The sequence below is a fragment of the Panthera leo genome, chromosome A3 (genome assembly GCF_018350215.1).
Source record: "Panthera leo isolate Ple1 chromosome A3, P.leo_Ple1_pat1.1, whole genome shotgun sequence".
Classification (NCBI taxonomy): domain Eukaryota; kingdom Metazoa; phylum Chordata; class Mammalia; order Carnivora; family Felidae; genus Panthera; species Panthera leo.
In genome coordinates this window covers 21,686,793-21,704,332 of record NC_056681.1, presented here as the reverse complement: position 1 = coordinate 21,704,332, position 17,540 = coordinate 21,686,793, and the positions used below count along the sequence as shown (strand labels likewise).

The window sequence follows — 17,540 nt, the reverse complement described above, 5'->3', positions numbered from 1 at the left end:
CCCTCACAATAATCTTGCGATGGTGGTATTATAATCTTTATTTTACAGATGAGGAAGTTCAGGCACAGAAAGGCTAAGTAACGTGTCTAAGGTCACATAGCAAGTGGCAGGATTCAAAGCTACTATCCATACTTACAACCACACTATTCGACTCGATGGGGCCTGGTTGTTCTGAAGATTAAGTGGGATAATTAAAGTTCTTAGCACAGTTCTGGGTACACAGTGATGGACCAACAGTGGCTTGGGGACTGGCAAAAGTCCTTCCTTCCTGTGGGGGACTCAGACTGGAACTTGGCCAATGGGGGACTCTGCTAGAAAGAGGGGAAGGCATGCGGGAAGAGGGGGAAGCACCGGGAAGGGAAAGGACGTGACCAAGTTCAGGCATGTTTAGGGAGAGAACCTGGTGGAAATGGTACTTGGACAGAGGGCACGTGCAGGAGGGGAGGCTGGGACCTTGAATGCAAACAAGACAAGTTGGGATTTCTGTAAGAGACAAGGCCATTGGAAGAACTTTGGACAGAACCTTCACAGCATAAGCCTTTTCAAACTCATACAATCCCCGGAGGTCTGCTCTTGAAGGAGATTTAGAGGTCACTGTGTTTAACCCTGTTCCAGACTAGGAGGAGAAATGTTTCCTGAAGGTCAGGCAGTGTGTTAGTGGCAGAACAGCAGAGTGCCGCTGTCCCACCCTGACCTCCTTCCTTCGCAGCCCCCAAGTGGAATCTCTTGTTTTCTCTCTTCTAATCTGCTCTCTCCCTGACCCTTTGCCTGTGCCCCGCTGCCTGCAATCTGTGGGTTAAGAGGAGAAAGCCCTGGGTGTGAGCCCCAGTTCTACCACCACATTGACTTGGAGAGGCCTCAGGCTGGAACTGAAAGAGTCTGGGTTTCAGTCTTGGTGCTGCTGTGTGATCTCAAAGATTCTGTTTCTTCATCTTTATAAGAGGGGCAATGGAGTCCATTTCTTTGGAAGTGAGGCTCAAGTTAATGAATGAGAAAACGCTTTTGTAGAGTCCAAGATGCCTGGCCATCCCAGATAGCCTAAGTACCATCTCTGTGTGGGAAGGAAGTGAAAAGAAGTGAGTTAATCAGACAAAACCAACCCCTTCCACTAGTGAATGTGGGCGGAAAGGAATTGGGACGAGGGCGGGGATCTGTCCGCGGTGCTGAAGGCAGCGTCCTGCGGGGGCTGTCAAGCTGGGCTGAAACACAGCATTTGTAATTGGGGGCTTCGGGGGACTGTCCATAATTTTGAATGAACTGGATTCTTGCTGGCGACCACAGGCCCCATCCAGTGTGCTGCCCGCCATAATACTGGAAAGAGGGATGCGAGGGCAGAGTAAAGATGGGTGGGGAGCTGTCACTCGGGCTCTAATCTCATTCTCAAACTTGGGGCTCTGTCCACAATTCTGGACTCATCTGTAGTCTGTGGAAAGGGGAGTGGGCTTTCTGCAGTGCTCACTCCCATTCGGCGGGCGGCGGAGCGGGAGAGGAAACCGGAAGGTCTGTCCCCGGTGTTGAATCCTCGAATCTAAGAGCCCGCCCAGCTAGGTCCTTGGGGCCAAAAAAGATGGGGGTCGGGGTTGACGCTGTCCTACTCCGTGGTGCTGAAACTGCGGCGGACAGGACCATGTCGGGAACGAGACTTGGGGAAGGACAAGGGGTGAGAGCAGGAAGGAACCCTGCCCTGGGATCAGAGACCCTTGCCTCAGACTCTCCGTGGGACCTCGGAGAAGCTATGTCTCTGATTTAATGTGCTTCCTCTTCCTTTAAACGAGGCCACCTGTCTGCCCTCGTGTCTGTACTGAAGGTCTATCCCAACAGCCCCAGTATACCCGTCAGGGACGGACCCGGAGGATCTCCTTGGATTCCTGGTCTTGGGAATGGGAGTGGCTTTGTTACCTGCCCGCCCCTCCAACATTCCATCTAGGCCCATCGGTCCGAGGAAGGGAGACTTACAGTCCAGAAGGGGGCGATCCAATCCACCGCGTAGGGCCCAGCATCTTGGAGCTAGGAGCTCCAGCAACTGGCTCGCATCACTCCCATTAGGCAGGCAGGAAAACTGAGACACAGAGAGTAACAATAGTAATAACTATTCAGATCCTACCATGAGGACGGCATTATGCTAAGAGCTTTTACGTTCACGATTTTTCATGAATCCTCACCACGACCCCTGGAGGTAGCTACTATTCCCATTTCTCAGATGAAACCTTTGAGGCTCAGACAGGGGTAGACATCCGGACATGATCACGCAGGGAGCTAAAAAGCTGCGGCAGGGCTATCACGAGGTCCCCTGGGCCTCAGCCCAGATTCCTGCCCTACCTCACCCTCACCTCCACCCCCACCGCCACCGACCCCCTGACCCTGGCACCGCCCTGCTAGCAAAGTTGGGAGTCCCTCGGAGCGCGCTGAGTCTGGCGGCAGGTGGATGGGTTTTTCTCCTCATCCCGCTGGATAGTATTTCAGGTTTTGACGCCAGTTGTGTTATGCTTTGCGGGAACTGGGTCCCTTGGGTGGTTGCCTCCACCCCATCCCGCCGCCCGTTTGCACTCTCGGGTGGGGGGACGTTGCGGGTACCGCTTTAAAAATCCCAGCCTGGGCAAAACTTTGATGATAAATCAAGCGGCAGATCCCTCCGCCGCCGCCTCCTCTGGGCGGGCGGGAGGGAGTGGGAGGGAGGGGGTGCGGCGGCGCCGGCGCCGAGCGGAGTGGCCTTCCGCGGAAGGGAAGAGTCCCGCAGTCGGAGGCGGCCGGCTGGGCGTGCGCTCGCTACCCGCACCCGGGGCTGGACCGGAGCCGGGCGAGGGCTGGGGCCGGGGCCCGGCCAGCTTCGGCGAGCGAGAGGCAGCGGCCGGAGCTGGGCAGCCAGGCCGCATCCGGCAGGGAACGGCGGGCGCGGGGTCTGCGGTCTCCTGAGCCCCGATGTGAGGCGGCGGCGCCCCGGCCCGAGCGCGCACCATGGGGGCCCCGCTCGCCGCGGCGCTGGGCGCCCTCCACTACCTGGCACTTTTCCTGCAACTCGGAGGCGCCACGCGGCCCGCCGGCCACGCGCCCTGGGATAACCACGTCTCCGGCCACGGTGAGTTCGGTCGCCGCCCCCGCGGACTTCCCCACCAAACCCCACCCCGGGCTGCGCCGCTCCAACTTGGCCGTCCCCGGGCTGGAACCCGCGTCGGCCCCGGCGGGAGTCCCGTGGCGCCCCCTGCCGGGTCCTCGGACCCGCCCTGGCACCCCGGCCGCCCCTGCAGAGGAAGGGGCACCCCGCGTGCAACCCGGATCGATCCCGCTGTAGCCGAGAGCCCCCTCCTCCCCAGCACGCTCGCGCCGATACACACACCTCCAGGACCACACGTATTCACAGCCAGGGGCACACTCACTGTTCCCACACTCACAACTCCCGCCCTCACGCATCTCCAGCCGCCTGCTCGGATCCCCCTCCTCACTCATAACCACTCACACTTATGCCCGCTGCACACACACACCGGCACCACGGTTGGGGGACTCACACCCTGCCAGCTGGCACCCAGGCGCACACACTCTGCACAACTCTTGCCTGCCCTTCTGCCTGCAGACACACACACACACACACACACACACACTTGTGAACACACTTTGCTCGCCCACTCCTCTCTGCCCATCTGCCTTTCCCTTTTGTAGGTTTAACCCTGTAGCTGCCCTCATCCCCTCTTACTCCTCATCTGCCCCTTAGATCACTGGGAAAGGTCCTGGGGACAGAAGACCCCGCGTCTTGAGAACTGGTAGACCCGAGCTGCGGCTGCCCCTGCAGGGTCGGGGTCGGAGGCTTGCTGGGAGCCCCTCAAACACACTGGAATAGTTGGGATTGCTGCTTCTGGCCACAGGCGTGGACGGGGAAGAAGGATGCTAGGTGCTTCTGTCTTGTCTCTGGGGGTGGGTGGAAAGCCCCCCGCCATCCTTCTGTAGGGTACCCCCCCCCCCCATCCTCAGCCTCGGCCCTGAGGATTGAAAGGTGGGAAATCAACTCAGCCACCGCGGGAGCTGGGGAGCAAGCAAGCAACCCCACACTGGTTGCCTGAGTCTGGGAAGCTCCTTTTAGCCCCAAAGGAGCCCAAGTTGGCAGTGGAGTTGTAACATCTGAGGCTGGTAGCTGGGGAGGGGTTCCCCTGCCCCTGTGAGCCAGGCTCCGGAATGGGGACCGGAGCATAAATGAAAATGGAGACGCTTCTTCCATCCATCCCTTCCCAGTCCAGTGGGGGCGGCTGCAGCACCAGTGCTGGGCACTGTATGCCCAGGGCCGGTGGGGAGGTCTGCACAAAGAGCAGAGAACTGTGTGATTTATTCCGAAGGAAGGAGTGAGGCGGGGGGAGTGGGTAATCAGAGGAGGCTTTGCTGGGGCCTGATGCACGAGTGGGATTGTTCCGAGGGGCACGGGCGCTTCCAAAGCCCTTCTCAGGGTCTCCGCTTTTGGGGAACCATGATTCCCTGCACCTTCTGCCTTACCACGTTTGATAGAACTGCTCTGTGTATCATCTGCGCACCCTTCACGTCCTCCAACGAATTTCTACTGACCTGGCCGGAGCACTGGTAAATAGGGGAAGGCGTATGTCGATCCTCAGTTTACAGATGGGGAAACCAAGGCTCAGAGAGGTGAAGGGACTTGCCCAAGGTCACACAGTGAGTGAGCGGTTGAGCTGGGACTGGCCACAGGGTCTGTCGGGCAAAGACAGAGCTTTTTCCAGGACATTCATCTCCCCGTCAGATCCCCTCCCATTTAAAGGAAACTGGGAATCCCTCCTTCCGCTCCCCTCCTCGCGATGCTCAGTTCCTTGGCACAGTTAGAACTTATACTAGGAGGTTTTCCAAGGAAGGGTTTTCCTGCATTTGCAGTCCCGAGAGATACGAGGACTGGGGCTCTGAGGTTTATGGTCATCCTGTCCCTGGAGCATCAGACCTCAAGGATTTGGGTGCTACTCTGTCATTCCTGAGGTCCTGAGGGTCTGCCCTTTGTGTGGTAGTCTCTTCCTGCCCCCTGGCCGGGCGTGCTCAGGGGCACAACTCTGCCATGCGAGCTGGAATGTCACCTCTGAACCCTGGACAGGTCCCGCTAAGGCCCAGAGGAGGGGCTAGACAGAAAGGACACAGCACTGACTGCTGGGGGCCCTGGCTTCTCTCACTGACCCCCCTGTGCAGTTCTGGGCAAGTGGGTCAGCCCCCTGTGGGGCTCCTTCTGTCCCTCAAGAAACAAGGAAGCCAGGCTGCTCTGCAGGGGCCAGACTGCCTTCTCCCAACATTGCCAGGTTCAAAGTCACCAAGTAGTGGATGCCGAGGAGCCCCCACGGCGGCCCCTCTGCCGGGCCAAGTGCCCGCCACCACAGGAAGGGTTTGGAGCCACTCACTTAATCACAAAAAGAAACTGTTATTAATGATAGTGAGACGCGGCGAATAAGTGGGTCATGTCTAATAAGCCATTTGTGTTCAGGAGGAGAATACCAATTTGATAAAAGCTGTGTGTGCTGAAAAAGCCCAGAAATTGCTGTTTAGCAGATTGGAGCCTGATCGTTTCATTATTCCTGGGCTCCGCATGTCCTCGGCTGATTCAGGAAATGTGGCCGGGTTAGGGAGGGGTCTCGGTGCCTGGAGGTGGGGATGGGAGGCTGGAAGTGGGGGGCTCCTCCGGAGGAGCCCACGGACCCCAACCACTTGGCGGTTGCTCCCCTCTCCAGCTCAGTCCGAGCCCAGCCCAGCCGCCAGGCTGACACCTTCCCCCCCCACCACCCGGGACTTGTCACAGGGAGAACCCGTGGTCAGGTGGGTCCGCAAGGACATCTGTCTCGCTTCCCATCTCCCTGCTTCCTGCACTCAGCCCACTTCGCAGGGGGCCTTTTAAAGGCATGAGGATCGAATGGGGGAGTGAATGGAGCATGCCTCTTAGGGAGGCACAAGGGACTGAGAGGCTGGGAGGGTGGTGGCCAGTATTCGTCCCTAGTAGGTATTCCGTTAATGGCAACTATTTTGAATTTTCCTTATCAGAAAGGGTTAACTCATTGCCATAAGCACAGCAGAAGTGGCGGGGTGGGGGGGGGGGGGAGCGAGGAGCTAGCATTTATGAGCTGCCTACTATGTGCTGTAGGTGCTACCAAACACCTTGCCAGTGTTCACTCACCAAGGTTGACACTATTCATGCAAGGCTGGGGTTGGAGAGAGGAGAATACTGAGGTTCAGAGAGGGCCAGTGACTCGCCCAAGGTCACTGAGCCTGTATGGGGAGCGGAAGAGCTGTGCCTGCCTCCTCCGGGACGGCCTTGAGGCAGGCTCGGCCAGTCACGTGACAGGACTTCTTCCTTCTGCACGGCCTTAGCTGAGCCTTCCAGCTCCCCAGAGAACTGGCAGAGCAGTGGGTTCCAGCAAGAGGAACCAGCCGCTTAGACAGGTGACGGGTAGGGTCTTGCTGAGGGCACATGCAAGTTAGAAAAAGACAGCTGGGCTGGACTCTTTCTCCAGTCCTTGTCCCAGGTCTGGGGCAGGGCAGGGGTCCTGCAGAGACCTCCTGCCTTGGAATCACCGGGGAGTTTGTTAAAATGCAGATCCCAGGGTCCCCCAGACCCATTGGCCAAAACGATTGTTGATGAGACCCTGGAATCTGCATTTTAATAAGCTCCCCAGATGATTCCTGCGCAGCCGGAGTTTGGGAGCCACTGCCTAAAGTATTCACCCACGTGTAGGGACAGGATATTGTCTTGTCCAGGGGCTGCTGGGTTGATTTGGTTTTGCAAGAGAGGGAGAGGGCCACGCTGGACCAGGCATGTGGACCCTGAGAGGAGACCCAGGAAGCCTGATACTGAAGCAAACATCCATTCTGCCACCCCGCCCTGCCACACACGCACACGCACGCACGCACACACACACCTAGGCCAGCACCTTCAATTATTAATACACCCCAATGCAGACACAGATCCTGGCTTGGCCCGGCGCTTTGTCCATTGAGTGATTCACGGTCCTGAGGTTCTCTCTGTTGCCAGGAGGGAGCAGCGGGGTGCTGAGGGAGGGGTGGGGGCCACCGGGCCATTTGGCAAACAGCCTGTGCACTGGAAAACGACTCTGGCATTATCTCATTCCTTACTGAACTGTTGGTATCTCCCCATCAATAAGCTGGCTAGTTTGGTGGCTGGGAGACGGAGAAAATTGAGTGCTGTCTTCCGAAGGTTATGATGTTAAAAATGTGTTCGCATTGTCTCGAGTCTTGGTGATTATTCTATCAATTACGCCCGTAAACACTCGGCCTTGGGCTGAGGGTTCCCGGCCTCCTGTGGGGAATCGGCCCTCACAAGCGGTTTTCCCCGAGTCCTTCACACCAATTGGTTTTGACACCTTGCCTATCAGCCGCTCCGGCGGCCTTTTCCCGAAGCAACGGGAGCCGCGGGCGGCCAGCAGGACAGGAATTCGGCTCATCTCCACGGTGACACGGTGACAGCAGAAGTGTTGGGGGAAGTCTCCTTGTGATAAACAAGTGGGCAGGGACAGGGGTGAGGGAGAGTGGTCAGCCACCAGGACCGGAGACGGAGGGGAGGAACAAAGCCGTGGGCAAGGGTGCATTTGCCCAAACTGCCTGGGAGGTTACCGTTTGGCTTTGGGGTCGCCTGATCCAACGCTGTGCAAATAAAGTGAGAAATACGCAGAAGGAAATGTTTACCGAGTGTCATGCCAGGGCCTTCCATGGCATTGTTTCATCTGATCCCCACAAGCACCCTAAGAAGAAGGGACCTTTTCTCTGGCCCAGTGTATTTATGAGGAAACTGAGGCCCAGTGAGGTTAACAGCCTTGCCTGAGGTCCCACACCCAGCAAGTGCTGGAGCCTGGATTTGAACCCCGGAGTGTGACTCCAGACCCCGTGCTCACAATGCTGTTGAGTCGCAGAGACGAAGAGTTTTTGGAGACGTCCAAGGTCTGAAATCTCAAAACTTTTGTGTATTCCAAGCTAATGTAGTTTGAAACATTCAGTTGATTTTAATTTCGTCATGTCTTTAGAAGAAAAATCACAAAGCTGGAGCCCCTCCTCATCCTTACAGACCACTGCAAGGACATCCCGGGCTGGGCAAGGCTGATGTCGCCTTGCCGTGGACGGACCCAGGCCCCGCCCCTTGGGTACATAGGAGAGGCTGCAGCCCTGAGGGTCACGGGGCGCCAGGGTGTCTCCTCCTCTCCCCCGCCCTGGTGAGGTGAGACTCTTCTATCAGAAAAAGGGCCGGTGATCTCACTGGGGGAAGAAATCCACCCCTCCACCAGCTGGTGACCCTGAGGTCCCTCTGGCACCTGCCGCTGGGGGAAGGGAGGCGGAGACGGGGAGCCAGAGGGGCTATCGCTCCTTCAGGTCCCCCTCCCCGCCACGGGGCCCCCTCCCCGTCCTGGAAGCCAGCAGAGGAGTCTCTGGGACTCGGCTCCCTCACCCCCAGCTGAAACCTCTCTTCAAGAACCCCCAGGACCCTCCGCAGCCATTGGGTCCTACCTGAGAGATGGTTTTAGGCAGCACCCGGACACAACCTCTTACATTTTAATCGTTCGCATTTATTTTAATGTGGATTGGAAAAATAAAACCGGCACATCAAAACTGTGATTTCACGGATATGATCGCTTAGGACGAGACTAACGGGCATATGAAAAAACAGTGGGTTAGTTTATGGGAAACCATTCAGACAGGCCAGTGAGGGTGGTACACAGGCAGATCAGTGTGTCGGAATGACTGCACTTGGGGGTTGTTGGCCCGTGGGCTGCCTCCTGCCACCTCCTACTCGGGGCTCTCATTGGGAACCTCTGGCCCGACAGAGGCGGCTGCCGGGTACTGGAGGCTTGACCATTCACTTAGTCCCTCATTCATTCAACAGACATCAGCCGAGCACCTGCCATGCACCAGGCTCCTTTAGCCACTGGGGACGTAGCAGTGAAGGAGACAGATAAGGTTCTAGCTCAGACGACTAAACCTATAAAACGTACATAGAAGTATAAATTGTGATAGGAGTTGAGAAGCAGCGATGATGCTCAGCCCAGAAAAGGCACTCCCTCCCGGGGCAGTGAGGGGACCCCATAGTGAGCTCCCTGTCACAGAAGATATGCAAGCTGGACCCAACCATTTATTAGCTGGGGGCGTTTTGGAGGGAATCCCTGCTTTATTTCCCAAAGGAGCACAGACTGGTGAAGTCAGCAGAGAAGTCAGAACACAGTGGGTGGTTAATGACCATCTGTCACACAGCGAGTTAGAGATGGGTCCAGGTGGGCGGGGCTGAGGATGCCCGGGCCCCACACAGGGGACGCGGCAGGGGTGAGGGCCTTTGCTGGCTCCTGTGTTGAGAGGTGCGGGCAGTGGCTCCTTTGTGACTTCATTAAAGTGCCAGAGTTCGGGGGTGGGAGAAGGAGACCCTGAGCTTTTAGCCAACCCTCCCGCTAACTCGGCCTTGCTGGGTAGCTTGGCAGGTCCCTGCCCTTCTCTGGGCCTCGGCACCCCCAACGATGGCAAGTTTACCTAAGCTCTAAGCCTCTGGAGTCCTTCCAGGCCCTCTGCTTTGTCCTCCAGGCAGCAGGTGAGGCTGGAGTCCACGGCGGTGCGAACTCCGTCTAGCACGTGATGCTTCGTCTCAGTGGCCTTCGGGGGTCTGGGAACCAAGACGCCAGGCAGCGTTCATCCAGTTTTTTCCTCTGTGCCGATCGTCTCCCTTACCTCCTCCTTTAAGCCTCACACGCCCCATGGGGAGGGTGCTCCCATGTCACGGACTAGGACACGGAGGCGTAGGGGGTGATGTGACCTGCCTGAGGCCACACAGCTGTTGAATGGCAAAGCCAGGCCTGAGCCCAGCTTATGGGGCTGCAGAGCTGGGGTTCTTCCCTGCTCATCTGTCCTGCTCCTGGCTGCCAAGCCCGGTGGGCGTGTGGACACTTGCTTTGTTCCGGAGCGGCACCCTGGCTTCGTCGGATTCTCTCCGGGATGCCAAAATGCCGGAAAGGCCAGGGTCTGGCTGAACAAGCTCGATCTGAGAGCCTTGGCTCCTGGATCCGAGTCCAGCACTGTCAGTGGGGGTGGTGGGACCCCTGGGTGGACCTGCCTGGCTGTTCCGCAGGGAGGGGGCTGGTGGCTTTGTCTGAGCGTGCGTCTGGAATGCGTGCATTTGGGTGTTTGATCATGTGCGGTTGAGATGTGGCTGGGCGGGAAGGAGCCGGGTGGTCCCTCCAGCGTCCCAGCCTAGGGGGGCCAGGCTGTGCCCTCTGTGCCATAGCCTTGGCTTCTGAATCAGCCTCCCCGGCCCCTCCAAGCTGATGCCCTTGGGACGTGAGGCATAGGAGCTCTGGGAGCATCTGGAAGGTTAGAGCCGGAGCTGGGGCCGGGGGGGGGCCTTGCTCAGAGCTATCAATTAGGGGGCTGGCAGTGGCCATCTGTGGCAAGCGCTCTGCCTGCCCCTCTCTCTGGATCTCTCTCTCCGGGTTGGACTCTCTCCCTCTGTCCTTCAGTCCCTCTCCATCTTTCTTTGTCCCTTTCCCTGTGTCTGCTGCATCCATCACCCTCCCTCTTCCCATCTCCCCACCTCACCCTGTCTGTCTCCACATGCACACACGTGCACGCACGCACACGCGCCCACACGCACACACTCCTCTCTCCGGGTCACATCTAGGATCACACACGCATGTATTCTGGGTAGCATGATGATACCCGCACAGAGCGGGCACCTGAGAAATGTCAGTTGAATGACTGAAGCGAATGAATGAATGGTGATGTTACAAGGGGATGAAATGAAATGGTGATGTTACAAGGGACACTGGAGCTTGTCTAGACTAGTGGTTCCTAATTTTCTTGGAGGTCACAATCCTCTTGAGCATCTGATGAAAAATGGATCACTTCCTTAGAAAAATGCCACACCATTTTTGGTTAGTTCCGGTGGGTTCGTTGAGGCCCCCAAAGCTCACCTGTGGTCCCAGGGGAAGCAGCCTTCATTTCACTGGGGAGGAAACTGAGGCCCAGAAAGGAGCCAGGGCCAGCCCCAGGATGCAGGGCAAGCCCTCAGCAGAGCCGGGAGTGGGTCCTCCTCCTCCCCCGCAGCTCTCCCATGTGACCTGGGGGGAGGGGGTTGGGGGGGGGGGCTCTGGAACAAGCTTGTCACTTTCCCCAGCAAGTTCTGGGTGAGTGTCTCCAGGGGGTGGGCACGGGGGAGAGGTAACGGAGGACAGCCAGCCAGAGACGAGAGCCCTGGAAATGGCTCAGGCGGGCGAGCCATCCGGAGGGGCGGGGGGGGGGGGGGGGTGTCTCTGAAGGTTTCCCACCAGAGTGGTCCCCATGTCCTGGGGCAGTCAGGAAGACTTCCTGGGGGAGGTGGGCTCCTTGAATCCAGGGCTGAGGGCTGGGTTGAGGGGATTCCAGAGGCCAGGGGAGCCTCCCCTGACGGCCTGGGTCTGGCAGGGGCTTCAGTGGGAGAGTTGTGCACGTGTACTGGGCAAAGCAGGCTGCGGGGCTTGGTGTTGACCCCCACCAGCTGGAGGTTTTCGAGTGGGGAGGGTGGGGGTCTGGCGTCGGGGTAGGACCCACCATGTGCCTGAAGTGGGGGCTCAAACAGGACTTGGAGGCTGGAGGGGGAGAGGCTGTTTTCTGGACTAGGCCCGAACTCACAGGCTCATAGGATGCCGGGGCCGCGGCGTCCAGGGGGCGACAGAAACGTGGGCTCCGTGGGAGATGGGAACTGGGTGTGCACGCGTGCGCGTGTGTGTGTGTGTGTGTGCGTGCATACTGGCTTCCTTTCTAATACTTGAGCACCCCAGGCTCCTCAGCACCTTCCCCCCAGTGATTTCATCTGCCTGGCAGGCTCCCCCCCCGCCCCCGCCACCCTCCGGCTCCCTCCACCGTGCTTCGTGTACCTCCTCACAGGGGCGCGTGACCTGCCAGAGCCTCACCGTGGTCATCCTAGCGGGCACCCCAGGCACCCGTCCACACGCCATCTTGCAGAAGAGGAAACGGGCTTAAGAGGTGGGTGGGCTGGGGGCCCACACCTAGTTCAAGGCAAGGGAGCAGAGCCCCAACTTTCCCCCCCAGCCTGGCGTGATGAGGTTGTAGGGGATGGTATATGCCCGGGCTTTGGGGGTCAGATGCTCTTGGGCTCAAGTCCCGGCCCCCTACTCAAGCTCTCTGAGCCTCATTGGCCAACTTGGGGCTGGGGGTCTTGACCGAAGCCCCTCTTCTCCCAACCGTCAGGTTTGGTTCCTGGCTGAGGGCAGGGAAGGTGAGAGCAGACGGCAGCGTGTCTGTTTTGCTTTGTGAGGTTTTAAAAAAATTATTTCCGGCCTCAGAGGCGGCAGCAATTATGGCCGGCTCACTGGGGAGCCGTTTGCCGCCTGTCATTGGGCCCAGGAAAGGGTCCCTAATGGAGGCCCGGCGGCCGGAGTGCATGGTAGTGAAAATAACGCTCCAAACAACCCTGCACTAATGGTCTCCTGGCAGGCAGACGAGAGGGAGGGGGCGGACAGGCTGGCTGACAGCTGACGGAAGGCCTCTGGGGCAGGGGGCCCTGAGCCTCACCGGCTGGTCTCCTCATGTCCGCCAAACCCCAGCAGTCGTCCCTGAACTCCAGTTAGGCGCTGGGAGTCCTGAGCCCCATCCTGGCTCTGCTGCTTTCTGTTGAATCTCCTCCCGGGCAGAGGAAAAACACTCAGTGCAAAAGCCCTGGGGTGGGGCAGAACCCCGTCAGCTAGGGATTCTCTGGTTCTAGAACAGTCCTTGCGTTTCAGAAGGCCAGGCCAGTCTAGTCTTCTAGGGGAGGAAAAGGGAGGTGGGAGTCTTGGGGCAAGAGGAGCCGGAACAAGGCCACCCTGTGAGAGGCGGCGTGAATAGCGGCCCGATCATCACCAACCTGATAAAGCTCCATGGAGCCCACTAGGTGCCGGATATTTACGGGGATGTGTGATCCTCTTGAGTGCCCATGATACCCATTTTACAGATGAGGAGACTGAAGCTCAGGGCTTTGCCCACCACAAGGAAGCAGAGTTGGGGTTCACATCTGGGTCAGCCTGACTCCAGAGCTCGCACGGTTTCTGCTGCTCTGCTAGATTTCCCAAACACAGTTGGGCAGGGGCGGGAGGGGCAGGGGCAAGCACTAGGTCCCAAGGGGGGCCGCGTTGGACCACACCTCCTGGGGAGGCGGCGTGGCCGCCAGAGTCTGCCTCAGTTTCTCCCCTGCTGTCGGTCGCTGCACCTGGCGTTCAAGTGCCCTCTCCCCTTCTCTGTTCTTCACGCTCCCTGCCCCCACCCATCTCTCACTTGTCTTTCTCCCTCTCACTGGACTTGAGGGGCGCTCCTTTCTGGGCTCGGGGGCAGCCGCTCATCCCTGTGGCTGGTGCGGCCTCCCTCTGCTTCCTCCATTCACCCCCTCTCTGCCCCTGGCAGGCAGCACGGATGGCACACGCCCGGGCTTTGGGGTCAGACTCTTAGGCAGACTCTTAGGTCAAGTCCTGACCCCCCTCAAGCTCTGCGAGCCTGAGGAGCCATCTGTGCAATGGGCTCACCCCACTGGCCTTGCAGGATGTCCAGGCGAGGGGGGTGGGAGGAAATGGCATCTGCACAAACGTCAGGATGTCTGTTTGCCGTCTCGTGTCCCTGCCCCCGCATTCTGGTTCCTGTCCTGTCGCTGGCTCCCCGCACATCCCCCCGCTTGCCTCCCTCCCTCCCAAACCCTTTCACTCCCCGGGGCCCAGATGTGTGGGAAGAGGAGGCGGGAATTCCGCTGGGGAAACCTGCTCAACTCCCACAATCCTGCAAGTGCCAGAATATTTTCACTCTCCTTAAATCTCCCTAGATTTGTAATTCTACTGCTGTCTCCCTCAATCCGTGCCGCTGGCCTTGGGAGGCACCCTGCCCCCCGCCGCGGGCACCGGCACTGCCCGCCCAGCTGGGTCACGGCTGCCTGGCGGGGGAGGGGGGGGGCAAGTCCTCCCTCTGTCCGTGCCTCAGTTTCTTCACCCATAAGAAGAGGAGAGTGACGGTGGCCACTTCCCGGGTTGTCTTGGGAATTCGGTGAGACATTTTACGTTATTAAAGAAGCGTCTCTATAAAAAGGAATGAAATCTGATACATGCTACAATGTAGAGGAACCTCGAAAACATTATGCTGAGTGAAAAAAAGCCGGTCCCCAAAGACCGTATGTGGTGTTATTGCATTGGTATGAAACATCCAGAATAGGGGAGTCCAGGACAGAACATAGAGCGGTGACCGCCAGGGGTCACGGGGACGGCTGGTGACTGCCTCCTGGGTGCGGGGTTTCCCTTCAGGGGGATGAAAACGTCTGCGGACTAGATGCAGGGGGCGGTTGTCCAACGCCGTGAATGCGCTCAGTACCACCGACTTGTTCATTTTAAAGTGGTTAATTCTGTGACCTGAATTTTGCTCCAATGACAAACTAAGCACAAAGGAAACGCCCCTGGAGCCCATACTCTGCCAGATCGTCCACTGACAACAGCCTTACGACATAGGTGTTATCACCCCCATTTTACAGATGAGCAAACCGAGGCCCAGCATCACCAGGCACTTCGCGCATAGTAGGGGCTCAAAATGGTAGCTGTTTGCACTTTTATTTAGGGCAGCCCTCCTTCCCCATCAGCGGGGCTGGGCAGGGACCCCACCTGAGCGAATGGCCTTGTGTGTATATAAAACTCAGCAGTTGAGTGGCTGCCACCAGGGAACAGCGGGCATTGAGGCCCTACTGTGTCCCCCACACGGACATGTCACCTGCATCAGTCCTCGAAATAAGCCTTGAAGAAGTGACACAAGTGAGGGGCGCCTGGGTGGCTCAGTCGGTTTAAGCGTCCGACTTCAGCTCAGGTCACGATCTCGCGGTCCGTGAGTTCGAGCCCCGCGTCCGGCTCTGGGCTGATGGCTCAGAGCCTGGAGCCTGCTTCCGATTCTGTGTCTCCCTCTCTCTCTGCCCCTCCCCCGTTCATGCTCTGTCTCTCTCTGTCTCAAAAATAAATAAAACGTTAAAAAAAAAAATTTAAAAATAAATAAATAAATAAACTTAAAAAAAAAAAAATGACACATGTGGGAACAAGCACTCAGGCCAGTGGGGTAACTTAGAGCCACATGGTGAGTCAGGCCAGGGGTGCAGCTGTTATCCTTACTCGTAAATCCTGGGCGTCCCTGCCCCCTCCCCAGTCCCTCTGCTTCCTCCTGGTCCGCTCCCCGCTTTTGCCAACAGGTCAACAATCCCCTGCGCGGGGCAAGGCCTAAGGCTGCAGAGACAAAGGAGGCCTCTGACTGGATCGGACAGAGGCCCCTTGACTAAGGGATCAGCCCCACGCGGCGGAGTAAACAGCTCCCCACCAGGGCACCATTTCTTTGATGGTCTATTTCATTCAAAATTCATGGGTTCTGTATTCTGATCCATAATATATTCATGTTTGCTTTCATACAAAAATAATGTTCTTTCCCCATTTGGGGGGAGGGCAATCAATGCCTCGGGAGGTGGCTTCGCCGGTTGCAGCAGCAGGGACCGTGAGGGCGCCCACCGTTCATTTCTTTGTTCGCTCACTCTGCAAGCGGGCACTCGGGCCTCCTCGGGCCCGAAGCGGGTGTTAGTCCTCACCGCGTGCAAGACGCAGGGCACCTGGTGCTGAATCACCTAGGAAGCTGCCCCGTCAGCCGGACTGGCGGGCTCGGTAGGGTTGTGACAGGCGAGTGGCAGAGAGGCTCCAGGTCCGTGGGCCTCTGCAAGCCGGGGCCTGGAGGTGGGGCCGAGGGATGAAAGGCGGGAGGTCAGTGGCCGAGGACGCCAGGGCCCGTGACAGTGGTGGGGGTGGCTGCCCGCTGTGTCCGGCCCTCAGCAGGCCCTGCGTCCCGAGCCCTTCTGATCGAGAAGAGTCTCTGCTTGGTGCTGCTCTGAATTTAATGCGTGACCCTCGCCGGTCTCCCCTGTTAATGCAAGAAAATGGAGACTGAGGCCCGGAGCCTTCAGCAAGCCGCTGCCTTCCCTGGCTGGAATTTACAGATGCTGTTTGGGTCTCATAGTGTTTATTTTTACAGTTACCTTCTATTTATGGCAAGTGATGCTGATTTTCCGTTTATGGCGGTAATAAAAGTCTCCTTTTAAGCTGAATTTATTTAAGTAAAAAGGGAAAGATGCTTTGAAAATAAATATTAAGTAAATAATGGTGCAGGTGCGTCAGGGATCCTGCAGAAATGGTGAAGGTAGTCCCCAAGAGGTCAGACTCGTGAGACTCTCCCTCGGGTGTGCCCTTTCCTGTTCGGAGCTCCTCCTAACTGTGCCAACTCCAACCAGCCTTCAAGTCCAAGTGTGCCCCACCACCTAGAAGCCACCCCTGAGTCCAGGCAGACGTGGGCCTGCCTTTATCTTCCCTCACACCGTTACCTGCATCCCAAGTTTCTGCATACAGTTGTGCTCTGCGTATCTCTGGGCTGGGGCGGGGAGGGCCCACGATTCACGGCTATGTGAATGGTGCACACCCTGAACAACGGTACATGGCGATGCAGGCTCAGTCCCAGCTGTTGTCCACACAGTAGTCACCTGTCTGTGTGTCTGCCCTTCCTGTGGACTGTGGGCCGCGTCTTGGGAAGCCCGGCACACGTAGGGGTCTATGAAGGTTGATCTCTTTCATCCCGTTTGCCGGGAGGACTTGAGCTCACCGCATGCCCGGGTCGCCATCTTCCCGCCAGGCACGCTGCGGTTCACTAAGCTTTTGTACAAAATGCCTTCTTCCGCTTCTTGAGAAGGGGAGAGCTTGCCCACTCCAAGATGAAACGACCCGGATCCCTCAGCCTGCCAGAGAACCCTCGAGTTCCTCCCTTGAGCCCATCCCTGAGCAGACGCTCTGCACCCACCCCCAGGGAGGAGAAGACTGGGTGTTGCCTGCTGGGCTCCTTCTACGCAGCCAGCCCTCTCAGACCCTGGGGGCTTTTCCATCCAGTTTATCTGGGTTTTCCTCTTATGGACATGTCACATCTCCTGGTTTTGGGAGCAAGGTGAGATTCACAGATGAGCTGGGGCTCCGTTAAACACTCCCTCCGCAGCCTTTCCCCTGTTCGGCCTCCCAGCTGGGAGTTAAGGTGGCCATGGGCCTTCCTGACCCCGTGCCACACCCCTTGCAGTCCTGGCCACCAGCTGAGCTGGGCACAGAGCAGGCTGTCTGGAAACTACCCCCAAGGAGTCACACTTTTTAGGACAGAAGGGGAAAGGAGCTGAGTGACGGACGACTCAGGTTCTGGTTGGCAAATTCTGCAGGCAGCCTTGGGACTGAAGTCTGGCTTTGTTCCCTCATGCTGTGTGACCTCAGGCACTGACACTCCCTCTCTGAGTCTTCATACCTCCCTCTGTGAAATGGGGCTGACAGTAAATAGTATCAGCTCATCAAGTCCTTGGGAGGATGAAGTAGGCTTCTGTGTACAGGCGGCACCTAGAGGGGTGCCTGATGGCCCCCAGGTTCTCTGAGCTTTGTTTCTTAAGTTGCTGGAAAAGACTCAGGTATGGAGGGAGGTAAGTGGTGGGGGGAGTTCCAGGGGCCCTCACGTGGACACCCCGACTTCCTATCTTC

At 57.8% G+C, this 17,540-nt stretch overlaps 1 protein-coding gene across 1 annotated transcript in view; it reads left to right on the top strand.

Moving 5' to 3' along the window:
* Positions 1 to 2,801: 2,801 nt before the first annotated feature.
* The window catches only part of VSTM2L (V-set and transmembrane domain containing 2 like), a 37,936-nt gene continuing 23,197 nt past the window's right edge, over positions 2,802 to 17,540 (top strand). The window contains exon 1 of the mRNA XM_042931002.1: positions 2,802 to 3,076. Within this exon, the coding sequence (XP_042786936.1) occupies positions 2,956 to 3,076 (121 nt within the window). The 5' untranslated portion in view covers positions 2,802 to 2,955. The remainder of the gene's footprint in view (positions 3,077 to 17,540) is intronic.